Source organism: Acartia tonsa, chromosome 5, assembly GCF_053477335.1.
Source record: "Acartia tonsa isolate MP-2025a chromosome 5, ASM5347733v1, whole genome shotgun sequence".
NCBI lineage: Eukaryota > Metazoa > Arthropoda > Copepoda > Calanoida > Acartiidae > Acartia > Acartia tonsa.
In genome coordinates, this window is record NC_137264.1 from 2,752,635 (window position 1) to 2,766,324 (window position 13,690).

At 32.1% G+C, this 13,690-nt stretch overlaps 1 protein-coding gene across 1 annotated transcript in view; it reads left to right on the top strand.

The window, feature by feature from the left end:
• LOC145318536 (sex peptide receptor-like) overlaps positions 1-13,690 on the top strand; it is a 33,044-nt gene that overhangs the window by 2,645 nt on the left and 16,709 nt on the right. The window contains exons 3-6 of the mRNA XM_080159852.1: positions 3,851-3,972; positions 6,533-6,616; positions 10,831-10,961; positions 13,412-13,488. Of these exons, the coding sequence (XP_080015978.1) occupies positions 3,851-3,972; positions 6,533-6,616; positions 10,831-10,961; positions 13,412-13,488 (414 nt within the window). The remainder of the gene's footprint in view (positions 1-3,850; positions 3,973-6,532; positions 6,617-10,830; positions 10,962-13,411; positions 13,489-13,690) is intronic.

Genomic DNA, 13,690 nt, shown 5'->3' on the forward strand with positions numbered 1-13,690 from the left:
TATAACTTTTTATATTTATTTATATTATTTAAAACCTTTAAATTTTTGCTTTTATTATTGTTATTTAAAATTTCTTTGCCATTAGCCTTTATGGGGCTTCGCCCCTACAGGAGAAGGAAGTTTTTACAATCTTTTAAAAGCGAAGCTTTTCTATAATTAGGGTCGGTCCGTCCGTACGTCCGTCCGTCCGTCTGTCTGTACGTCCGTCCGTCCGTCTGTACGTCCGTCCGTCCGTCCGTAACGGATAGCTTTTTTCGTTAATTTAGGCATGTTAGAATTGTCCTATCGATTTCAAATTTTGTATTTTGATTCCTTTAGTAGTTAGGTACGATTTAAAAGCGTAGCAACTCTATAATCATTACCAAAATGTCAGTATGTCCATTTTAAACATGTTGATTTTTTTACTTTTTTAACAACAAATTCTTATGTGATCTAATTACCCGATTGATCTGATTTTTGATATATTGATTCCTGGGACAACAAAGTATAATGTTATAAGCGAAGCAACTCTATAATCAAGTCCTAAATATGTAAGTATGTCCATAAACATTATCCTTTATAAAGCAATTTTTCAACAAATTTACTTACAATTTTGCTTTAACTCTTATACATTTATATTCTGATTATTCTGTTCTGACACTATATAAGTGTTAATGTTCGTTTGTCCTACCGTTTCAGTGCTTCGCTTTTATGGATGTTGTCATCCTTGTTTATATAATAGGATAGTTCATTGGAGATATCCTATAAAGTTTTACACACTCCCCTCCCCATGGCTCCCATCTTATTTTCTAAAAAAAAGGGGGGGGGGATATTTCACTACAGTAATAGTATTAGGGATTAGACCTAGTTAATTTCAGGGAAGGCAAGCATAATTGGTGCCCCGCAGGCGTAAGCCCTCCCATAGGGGCAAGAAAAAACATTAAGTATCTATCCAACGACTACGCGATAATAGTTATTTCTCGCATCGTATTATAAACGGCTTTCCGCGGATATAGAATGTACAATTATGAAATTAAAACCAGTTTTTTTAGCCCCGAGGTACCGTAGTTTTTTCGTATGGAAGAGAACCGGTTCCTATCCACCGGATTCGAATGAATACGAGAAAAATATATCTTATTTTTTATTCGACTTATTGAATGGTTATGCGCGTTAGTCTATCCCTGGCAAAAACACTTACTCTAATATTTTCCCAAATATAATTTGATAAATTATACCCATTATATAAGTTTAGACTCTTATTAATAGCCTAGGCCTATATTTAATACACAGGGCGATTTTAAAAATATGCATTTTATGCTTGATTTAAAACTTTTTTTATTTGGAAAATTTTATTGCAAATTTGAAGTTAGTTTTTTTGCATGAATTTTAGCATCTATTGCTTTGTTATACCAGAGATCGAAAGTGATAAGATAATGATTAAATGATTTACATTCCCAATGATGATGCACAAAATTACCGCTTTTGTAAAAGACAATTGGTAGTTGAAACTTTGCTCACTCAACTTAATGAACCACTCAATCAAAATTCAATTAAAGTCCCCAAAGTTGTTATGCAAACGAATGAGAAAACGTTATCATAAAAATTTAGGGACTAGTTTAATAAACAGCTCAATGTACCCTCTCTCCTTTCTGTTTTACACAAAAATTGTGAGTTTTTAAGGTAGACACCCTGTGCCTAAACTCTTATTTATAATGTGGGCCTTTCGTGATAATCAAAACCTCTGAACAAACATTTTACACATAAAATACACTTTTTTACACACACACAAAGACATAAAATGACAAAAAAATGGCCTCGCCAAAAGTTATTAAGGAAGTAATATTTAAAATTAGTGAGTAGTTTTTGCTTCCTTTATTGTTCATTGTTCTACAAATATGTAAATTCCCTCACATTTTAATAGAAAGACTAACGGCTGCGCCCCTGGCATCAGGGGTTTTATATTCAAAAAGATAAGAAAATAGTAAAAAATCAAAAAGGTGTTAAATAGCTAAAACTACCACGGGACCTATGAAAAGCTTTCCTAAAAAGGAGAACTCAATCAGTTTTAGTAGTTATAAAAATCTTAGTCATAAGAGCCTTCCCCCCCCCCCACCCCCTCCATAGGTCACCATATACAATGACATAATTTATGGATGATGTCATCCTTGTTGTACTTTATTCTTGATATGCCTGCAGCGTAGAAACTTTTAGAATTATCATGTAATTTAAAAACTTTTCCATCTCAATTGTTCAAGATTATTGAACAATTTATTTCATTTTCACTTTTCTTTCAACTTTTTTGAGGTTTTATAAAAAGAAAAAAAATATTTGTTTGGGGGGTTGTAATACACCGAAATAGTTATAAACCTTCCCAGGACCGATGTGAAGCTACATTGTAAAGAAGAATCGTATCGTATTCGGTGGGTATGCAAGATTCTTTGGTATAGATAGACGGATACATAAAAAGACATCCTGCTACTTCTAAGGATAAAAATTTGAATCTTACACATTAAAAAAAATTCTTATCCTAAAGTAATTAGAATATGCTTTATTTTAAAATCTTAGAATTAATTGAAATCTTAGATATTTGAAATTACGTAAGTATTTAATTATCACTGAAAAAGATTTTTGTTTTTTATTAGGATATGAATGGTTATTACATATAAATCACATTAAATTTGCAGAAAAATTTAGTAAAAATTAGTTGTAAATTTATAAAAATCACTTGGCTTAAAGATTTAAACAAAATTAGGCGAAAAGGATTTTGTCAAGTGTTTTAATTCTTTAAGTATCATTAAGTTACTTCCCTCTTCCCTCTCCCACTACAAGTGCCCCTAGATGCCTTCGGACGGTTTAACAAAAAAAATAATCTTATACGTAGCTTTACTACTAAAAACATACTATAAAAGGGAAGTGAAGAAAATATTTTTTCCTTTTTTGATTAAATCAGCTTCGTTTCCTTTTAAATCAAACAATGTATACAGGGGTGTGTTTGAGAGGGGTTGTCAACACTCTCCATGAAAAATTTCTGCCCGGGGGGACGGAGGATCTAATTTTTTCCTTTCTACCTTTCTGAAGAAAAAGATAGAGGTTACAATTTTCTGTGCACTTCCCCCCCCCCCCCCTTCTTTATAAAATCAAGTGCACGCACCTAGGCTAAAAATCTAATTCAATAATAAACTCAATTCTTCACAAAATATATACAAATATATGTGAGGTAAAATAAACTTACATAAGAATCAAGTTTTTCAGATAAAATAAGTTTTATAACTTTTGAAAGTTAATAGTTTGTAAAGTTACCAAACAAGACAAAGTGGATGCTGTAAGTATTGGTGCAAAAAATGGGGACGAATTTCAAATTGATTTGACGGGGCTGGTTTTTTTTATGTCACAAGTGAAGGGAAAACCCCATCTCTTTTCAATGGGGTTTATTTCCCCCTTCCCTTTTCTTTCCCTTCACTTGTGACGTAAAAAAATCAGCTCCGTCAAATCAATTTGAAGTTCGTCCCCATTTTTTGCACCAATACTTACAGCATCGACAAAGTAAAATTCCACCAAAATGTGTCGACATAATATCAGTTTAATCCCAAATAGGTATACTCCACTAACTTAATCATATATCCAAAAAATAAGCACTTAATAAAACTTTTCGAATCATGGAAAGAAAACTAAGTAGCGAGTTTCGTCGTATTTTCACAGTATCCTTTGATAGGTTATTTTAGGTTAGGTTAAGTTAGGTAAATGTTAATGATTGCCCCGCAGGGTTAGAGCCTCCTGCAGGGGCTAGAAAATGAATAAAAGCTAGTGTGAAAATTCGACGAAACCCTCTACTTCGTTTCCTTTCCATGATCCAACTTTTCTTCCAACTTAGGTGAATGCTAGCAACTGGCTGGGTCCCCTGAACATGGTGTCCCCCATCTATGGATACATCATGCCTGCCTTGATCTCCATCACAATTGTGGCCAACTCTCTTATCCTTGTGGTTCTCAGCAGGTCATTATGAATTCCAGTATTGCTTTGAAACCAGTTCTCTCTCAACCATACTGAAAAATCATGAAGAGCATCGTGTTACCGACAATTTTTCAAAAATCATAAATTTAGTGTCAGGTTTGTTAGCCCGGCCCTTCAGCCCATCTCTGGGCTAACAAAACAGGTGTTAATCCTCTAATTTTAATTTTAATCATTTTAATCTCCGGTGTAGGTAGTCCATTACAATAAAAATGGTTTTGCATAAAACGAAGTATGGTTGATAATAACTTAAAGTGAGGACTTAATATGTTATGTTATATCCATCTCAACTATTACAACCTTTTGATTGCATTATCCTTTTCTGGAGGTCCTAAATAATAATGGAAAAAGTTGCACCTTTAAGGGGGTTTAAACAAACCACTTAAAATTACTATTTCATAAATAATTTATTTTATCATATTCTAGCCTCATATTCTACAAGGGACTGCTTATTTTACACTTCAGTTCCAAGTAACCGATTTACAATTAAGATTGTTTTTTTCCTATTTCACATGTGTTAAAATTTTTTTTGCTTAATGGAAAAACAGCTAAAATTTTTATTTTTCATACTTTAAAATTCATGGAAATATAATAATTGAAATAAGTCGTAATTATTTCATATAAATTTACTACTGATTAATTTATTTTAGTAACATGCTGTCAATTAGTGTAAATAAAATTCCCTATTCAAACACTTGCTTGAAAATTAAATAGTCACTTAATGTCACGAAGGAAAGGCATACATAAAATAGATAGATATGTGGCAAAGTATCTCGCTAATCAAAAATATTAGGTTGATGATAGTAGACTAAAATTCTTTAACCTAGAAAATAGTTATCTAATACTTTTAAAAACTTTCCTAATTTCTTAAAAGGACTTTTATTAAAAAATGTCAAAGCATTAAACATTAGAGAAAAAATTATAAACAATTGTTCTATCAAAGAAATATTTGAATTGTTTTTTGATGAAACAAGAGTATCTATGTATGTATAGTAGACCACTTAGTAGAAATTGATTGTTTACTCTCAACTGATTAAGCCTTGATTGGTTTCATATTCCCAAGTGAGAACTTTCAGATGAAACAAGAAAAACTTAATTTATTTCAACAGAATAATATAATATCTCTTACTCTTTGGATAAAATATATTAAAGGTTATTACTGGTTTTGTCAAGAATATAAGTAATTGATGTACTTTTCTCTTATTAAAAATTAATTTAAGAATTGATATTTCAAGTATGGCTTCGAAACCGATTGGAACTGGTTCTCAGCCATGAAAATAATCTTGTGTTGCATCATATTAAACTTTTCCACGAATATTAAAATGAAAATCATAAAATTTATACCAGTTTGTTATCCAAGGGCTTCGGCTCATTGTGTCTAACAAAACTGGTTTTAATTATATAATTATTTATTTTAATATCTGTGGACAGCTATATACATACAATGCAATAAATAACTCTTAATAAGAAGAAAATTTAAGAGGATATTGTAACTTAAATTAACATGGGTTGGGTATATAACTGACCAAAAAAACTCTCATTTAAAATATTGAATTAAAATAGATCTTGAATTAGTTGAGGTGTAATCTAATATACTACCAATATTTTCTCTTAATCAACTTTAGATATCTTAATCAAATTATAATATTATTTGAGGACAAACTGCAAAAAAAGATGCTTACATAACATATTAAATAAGAATACTTGTTGAATATAATTTAAATATTTCTGTGACATTTAAAAAAAAAATTAAATAAAAAAGAGTATTAAAGAATATACTTAACAAAACCAACACTTTTACATGTTATTGAATCTGTATCAAAAGCATAAACCTTACTTTTCTGATGGATTGAGTGTTAGAGTCTGTTAGTAAGTTAAAAAATTTTAAGAATGCCATTACACCAAATTGCTTTAAATGTGATAACAAATTAAATATATTTTTTTAAAAGCGAAGCTTTTCTATAATTAGGGTCGGTCCGTAAGTTCGTCCGTCCGTCTGTAACAGATAGCTATTTTCGTTAAGTTAGGCATGTTAGAATTGTCCTATCGATTTCAAACTTTGATTAGTGATTCATGTAATAGTTGGGTATAATTTATAGAGCGTAGCAACTCTATAATCGTTCAGACAAGATTTTGATGAGTAACAACCAAAACAAAAATTGCTTGAAATCCTTATACTAAAGTAACAGGATGTTTGTTTGTCTGTGTGTCTGTGTGTCTGTACCGAAGGATCTCGCTAACCGCTGAACCGATCAGGTTCTCCTTAACAGGGTAGATTCTCATAGGTCCCGGGAAGGTTTATAACTTTTTTCCCAAATGAAAAATACCCCCTCTCCCCCAAAAATGATGGAGGGGGGACAACCCCCCCCCCCAAAAAAAAAAAAGATTCTACCCCCCAAAATATTTTTTTAAAAATTTTCTTTAAAAATCTAAAATAAGAAATTGGGTTATCAAATTCGACTTCCCCATCCTCAAGTGCTCCTAGAGGCCTCTAGGGGCGTGGCCGCTAGTGTGAAAATAAATTTTTTATGTTACTTTTTTTTAGAAAACACATGGCGAGTCCTACAAACATAGTTCTCTTTGGTATGGCGCTCTGTGATCTCATCACTGTTGTAGTTCCTCTTCCTTGGTAAGTAATAGTCATACATTACATTATATTCTAAACAGGTTTCCACGCATATTAAAATAAAAAATTTATAAAATTAAAACTAGTTTTGTTAGCAGTGATTTTATCATTATTACTTCAATATTCATGGAAAATTGTCTGTAATACGATGCAGTAACCGGTTTCGAAGCCATTCTGGAAGAATTATTTATCACATCGTATCATAAACTGCTTTCAGCGGATATAAAAATAAAAATTTAAGTGATTTTATGGTTTTTATTCAATATTCGTGGAAAAATGCCTGTAATACGATGCTAATAACCGGTTCTAATCCTGCGGATAATAATCTGTTTCGAAGCTATACTTGAATAGTTATTTCTCGCATCGTATTATAAACAGCTTTCCGCGGATATAGAATGTACAATTATAAGATTAAAACTAGTTTTTTTTAGCCCCGAGATGCCGAAGGCACGGGCTAAAAAAACTAGGTTTATTCTTATGATTGTACATTTATATATTCCTAGAAAGCTGGATTTTTATACGATGCTAGACATAGTTTTTTCGTATAAATGAGAACCGTTTCTTATCCACCGGATTCGAATGAATACGAGAAAAATAGTTCTTACCTACTAAAGTCTACGAATGAGAGATCGTGTTTATAAAACTCTAGGGACCTGTCCCATTAAGAGTTAAAGACTCTAGGGGGCTAGGTGTCGTCGCTTCGGGTACTAGACCTCTCTCTACGCACCTTGGAACATACATACAATACTTATGATTGCGGTGTAAAGCGTCCAATCACTCATGAGACAACCATTTCTCTGAGAAGCACGACCTTTGTCTGAGAAGTCCCAACTGTGCATGGTAGCGAGTTGCGCCTGTTTTGGGCCAAAGCATCCCCCCCCCCACTCTAACTATTTACGTCGCGCATCTGGCATAGTAGCAGTTGGAATAATTTTTAACGTCTTTAGTTATGACGCAGGGTCGGACCGAGATTCGAACCTATCTCCTTACCGACGACGAGCGGATGCGCTACGTGTTGAGCCACGGTCGCGGGTTGACCTGTCCTATTACCAAAATTGTTTCAGTAATCTGTTGTAAAGCTAGACCTTTGTGTATTCTTTTATTCACGCTGAAAGTTAAAAAAAGTTTTCTAAAGTTTGACATTGATTAAGATTCTTTTTCTACATTTCCACTTAGTTATATTGCAGTTTAATGTTGGTTATTAATTTAGAGAGAGAGGGGACAGTGGGCTGTTTATTACACTATTCCCTAAAGTTTTATGATAACGTTTTCTTATTCTTTGGCTTGACAACTTTGGGGACTTTAGTGATTTTTGATTGGTTGATTCATTAAGTTGAGAGATCAAACGTTTCAAGCTCTTATTTAAATCTACAGAAGGTGTAATTTTGTGTATCATCATTGGGGCTATACATCAATTTATCAGCCATTGTCTTATCCCCTTAGATCACTGTAATTAATTAGTTTGAAGACAATTTTTTTCATTGAATGTGAAAAGTACAAAAGTACCATTTTATTAGCAATGTAAGTTGCAAAAAGATGTTAAGAAACAGTTTGACTGATTGTGTTGCTTAATTATCAAACGTTTCTCATAATAATTAATGTAAATTATCCTACCAAATTTTACATGTGGACAAATAGTTATAGAGTAGCTGTAGGTCCAAGCATAAATAGCGTTGAATAATCCCAAGTGATTTATTGTAATCTCTGATCAATGATGCATTGGTGTTTTTAATCCTGTTATTCAGTTTAGCTAATCTTCATCAACAGATAACTAATAATATATTTTTTACACTAGTGGATTTGCCCTTAGCCTCTAAGGGCTTTGCCTCAAAACGTGATGGAAAATCCAACTCCCCCCCCCCTATTTTCTGTTCTGTGTGTTATGAGATGATTAAAGTCCCTCCACAGATTATGACGTCATACGATATAATAGCCAATGAGAGGACGGCATAAATTTTACCATAGGTCAATTACAGTGTTTACTGGCCTCTCGTTGGCTATTTAATCGTATGAAGTCATAATCTGTGGAGGGACTTTAATCATTTTCGTGTGTTATAATCTGCGTAGTATTTATTTAATACCTTTATTTGTGACAATCTTTTACCTAGATCTTAGGATTCAGACAGACGAATGGACGGACGGACTCAGACTGATAGCGTTCTACTTTGTATTATAGATGGGACACACGTACTAATACTCAAAAAAAGAAAAAAATTGGGGACAAGATTTGTTTATTCTCCATTGGCGCATCCCTGTATCCCATATAATTAGTGGACATATTCTTAGACTAAACAAATATTATTATGGTTTTATATTTCTGAGAAAACAGGCATACAGACATTTTTTTAATGAATATTTGGTCGACAAAAAATATTTTACACATTTGTACAGTTAATTCTGTGTTCTAAAAGTTTACAATAAAGAATTCCGAATTTAGACTAGATTACATTTTTAGCGGATGTTAAGGACAAAATATAATCTTTGTAATGGAAAAGGGCAGTTGTTTGATTAAAAAAACAATCTGTACAAACATTGGATTTATTTCTAGTCGACCATTATTTGTATAATGTTTACAGTACATAGGTAAAACTAATCTTCTCTATTCTACGCTGAACAAACAATATTTTATGTACATTCACTCTTGAGAACAAATGAACAAAGGCAAAAGTATGTTGCAGATAAAATCCGTAAAAGTGTGTGTTTTAAGGCTTAAAAATAGTATTAGAACGATAATATTCACAAAATATGTGTATTTCTTATTGAAAAGAACTATAGACAACAAATTTTTTTTTAAAGTTAACATAAATTTTTATCGTTCTACTGTGGTAAGCCGAAGCGTTTCAGCTCACCGGTTGCGAGTTCGAGTCCAACGAGCCCTAGCCTTGAAGTATTCTACCAAAACAAACTAGCAGGATTTAGTCATACAGAAATTATATATTTAACTGAATACATTTACAATGGATGTTTACTATATATATACAAATAGATTATAACAATAGGTTAGGTTTGAAGGGGGTGTGGGAGACAAGGGCGTAGCCCGCGGCGGTAGACAGTCTGTGGGGGTAGCTGTGGTAAAAGGGGAGGCATCGCCTCCCGGTTGTAGTGAGGGGCGCGTGAGAGCTGCGTGTCCGTGCCCCTCCCCTATTTAGCCAGTCCAGTTTGACCGCTGCGCAACGGGGTCATCTGCGGTCATGAGGTGAATGGTGATATAATAGGATTAGTGCAGAAGGCTTGTCATGATAAGCCACTGCGTAGCAACTCTGTAAACTACCCGTCCGTCTGTTGCCGTATTACCACACTACTACTGTTTTCAACTTAAAACACACAACCTCTACGGATTTTATCCGCAACCTACCTTTAGTAATTTACAATATATCTATTGCAAGTGGAAAACCTACTTTACAATTAGAGCTGTTTGTTTGCCACTCTATCCTCAACCTCCCCCTTTTGTATTAATTCACTTGACTAAAAAAAATATTTGAGTTTGTAATTTTTTTCGTGGCGCCGCGCTTGTTATGGATAGAATTTTTCTTTTATTTGATTTATACTTTAAAACTAATTAAAACTAGAACAATAATAAATTTTTTCTTAAAAGTTTAATATAGTGATACATTTGCAATTTTATGGAAATTACCAGATTATATTTTGTAGGATTCTTATACAAATAGGATTTAAATTTTGTATAGAAACATTTTATTATTGAAAAACAGCATTCTTAAAAATGTTATTTGACATAACTTCAAATTTGCTGTCAATGTGAAATTAATTTTATTAAATTCTAGTAATTTATGCTAACAATCATTTCTATGAAGGTGTAACTTTTTGTTGTTTTAAACTTTTTAGTAGATTCGCCTCAAGCCTCTAGGGGGAGAGGGGCTTGAGAAGTACACCAGGAAAATAGCCTAAACCCACCACTAAAAACATTTATAAAATTTGCCTAAAAAGTACAATCAATTGAAACCAACAGATTTCAAGATCTTTTGTTCAGAAAAAAACCCTACTTCTTTTAATTATTGGATATACCAATTTAATCACCTTTCATTATATTTCTTTTTTTAAGCTACATATTTTTTATCCTTAACTGATCTAAAATTATTCTCATAATTTTCATTAATTGTTTCGTACAGTAGACCACAACAACGACGGTTTGTATTTCTGTTAATCTACAACAGCAAAAAATTATTAGTTTTTCATTAAAATTTCTAATTTTGTTTCAGGTACCTGTATTTGTTTACGTATGGCAACCACAGCCACGTGAACTGGACAGCCTTGACCTGCTACATGTTCGAGTTTATGCTGGAGACCTCGCCACAAATCTTTCACACGGCCACCAACTGGCTCACTCTAGGTTGGTGCATAATCAAGCTGCACATAGTGCATATAAAAAATGTCGTCTTTCTGGTTTAACATTGGTCAATAGGATACCTAAGTTTGAAGGAATTATAATGTTAGAGGGAGATTTGAAATCTGTATCAAATTTTAAGGATTTTTTATAAAATTCGTTTTTTGTATAATTATTTTTCTAAAAACGGAAATACAATTTAAGTTCATAAATTTTGACCAATAGGATAGGTGGATTAGAAACTACCTGCGCTCTAATTGGTTGAATGATGTGCGACACTTAAGCTTCTCCTATCAAAGCAAAGATAATTTTCGATCCACCAATCCCAGATGTCAAAATTAATTAACTTAAATTGTATTTCCGCTTTTAGATAAAGAATAATACAAAAAACGAATTTTATAAAAAATCCTTAAAATTTTATGCAGATTTCAAATCTCCCTCTAACATTAAAATTCTTTCCAATTTATATATCTTATTGGTCAATTAAAGTGTATACTGGCCTGCCATTAGTAATTTAGTCTGTGTAGTGGCCTATCATTGGTAATCTAGTCTTTGTAGTGGACTATCATTGGTTATTTAGTCTTTGTAATGGCCTATCATTGGTAATTTAGTCTGTGTAGTGGCCTATCATTGGTAATTTAGTCTGTGTAGTGGCCTATCATTGGTAATTTAGTATGTGTAGTGGCCTGCCATTGGTAATTTAGTCTGTGTAGTGGCCTATCATTGGTAATCTAGTCTTTGTAGTGGCCTATCATTGGTAATTTAGTCTGTGTAGTGGCCTGCCATTAGTAATTTAGTCTGTGTAGTGGCCTGCAATTAGTAATTTAGTCTGTTTAGTGGCCTGCCATTAGTAATTTAGTCTGTGTAGTGGCCTATCATTGGTAATTAAGTCTGTGTAGTGGCCTATCAATTGTATAACGTGATTTGTTTATAGGCATTATAAACAGCTTCTATTTTTGCCTTTATTCCATCTTTCCCAAAATAGAATCTGGAATCTCAATTATTTAATTATTCATATTTCTTATGATCATAAAAGTATTTTTATCACATTTGTGGTTACTAAGCAGTTAATAATTCATAAATCTAAAGTTTAAAATTTAAAAATAGTTTAGCAATTTATATTGTGCATTTTTGAAGAAGTTTCTAATGCCATCAAACGTTTTGGATAAAGTCTATAATACAAACAAGGATTTTTAAAAAAATTTAAAGGTTTTTTATGTTCAACCCGCCTAGGCCTAAAATTAATCTGAAATATATATACATAGAAAGAGAAAAAGGCAAAAAAAATATGCTAAAAAATCTAATTTAATTCCCTTATTTTTATCCGTTTGCTTTCTGCAGATTAAGTACTTTTTGGAGATCTTAAAGGATGAGACAGTTTATTTACACCTCCAATTATTATGAACAAAATAACCCCTTGATTAACTTACAATAATTAGTTAAAAAGTTCTAAATCACGAAGTTCTAAAACTGTAAGTAGCATAGGAATATTTCTTAAACACCCAAAAATTAGAGTTTGTGACGATTCTAACAATATGCATAGCATTTTTCTACTATTAACACAAGCCGTGTAATTTGAATTTTAAAAATATACGCATTTTAGCACACCCTTTAAATTGGTCATTATCCAAAAATCTTCCAAAAATAGGTCCTTTGGAAAAATCAGTTTTTAAGGCATAATTGTTGAAAATCACCCAAATTGCCCCAACCAAATGAAGAAATTAAGATATAGATTATTAATTTCTGTCAATGGCAAGTGGTTTACATTTAGCAATACTTTTGTCCTATTTAAAAAAAACACCCTGTACCAACCAATCAAGATTAAATGAAAGTCTCTAAGATTTTTTAAGCCAACGAATTGGTGTTTTAAAGTATATTCATGGTTATTAAAATAGTTATTTCTCGCATCGTATTATAAACGGCTTTCCGCAGATATAGAAAGTACAATTATAAGATTAAAACTACATTTTTATATTCGTAGGAAAATAGATATAATACGATGTTAGACATAGTTTTTTCGTATGGATGAGAACCGGTTCCTTTCCACCAGATTCGAATGAATACGAGAAATGTCTTTCTTCCTATTTCTTGATCCAAAGATGGCAAGTTTAATTTTTTATCAAAGTTGAAACTTCTTGGCTTAATCTTGTTTAAAAATACTTTTTTTGTCTGGTAACTAATCAATCAATCAACTACAAATTAGACAAATATCATGAGTTACAAAATGATAATCATTTATCGCATTCTATTATGAACAGCTTTCCACATGACTAACAAAACTTCATTTAATCTTATGATTGTATATTTTCATACTCGTAGAAAATTGGATATAATATTATAGTATAGCTGAGAACCTATTCTAAACCAGCGGATATTTATTGGTTTCGTAGTGATGCTAGAAAAAATTTAAAGGTAATATATTTTTTTGCCTTCTAAAACAATTTGTTTATATTTAGCTTTAGCTGTGCAACGGTATATCTATGTGTGTCACCCAGCTATGGCCAAACAATGCTGTACAAACTTCAGATCAAAGGTGAGAAAATTTTGAGTATACTGCGCGCCTTCGTACACTGTAGCTAATTTTAAGATATACCATGATGTAACATGTTACTCGATGAACTGAATTTTAGTTTCCGAAAGTGTGCGTAGCTTCCGCGTCCTATCTCAATATTTGCTACTAGCTAAAAAAGCTTCAAACTTAAAAAAAATTTAAATTTGAAAAATTTAAATTTTTG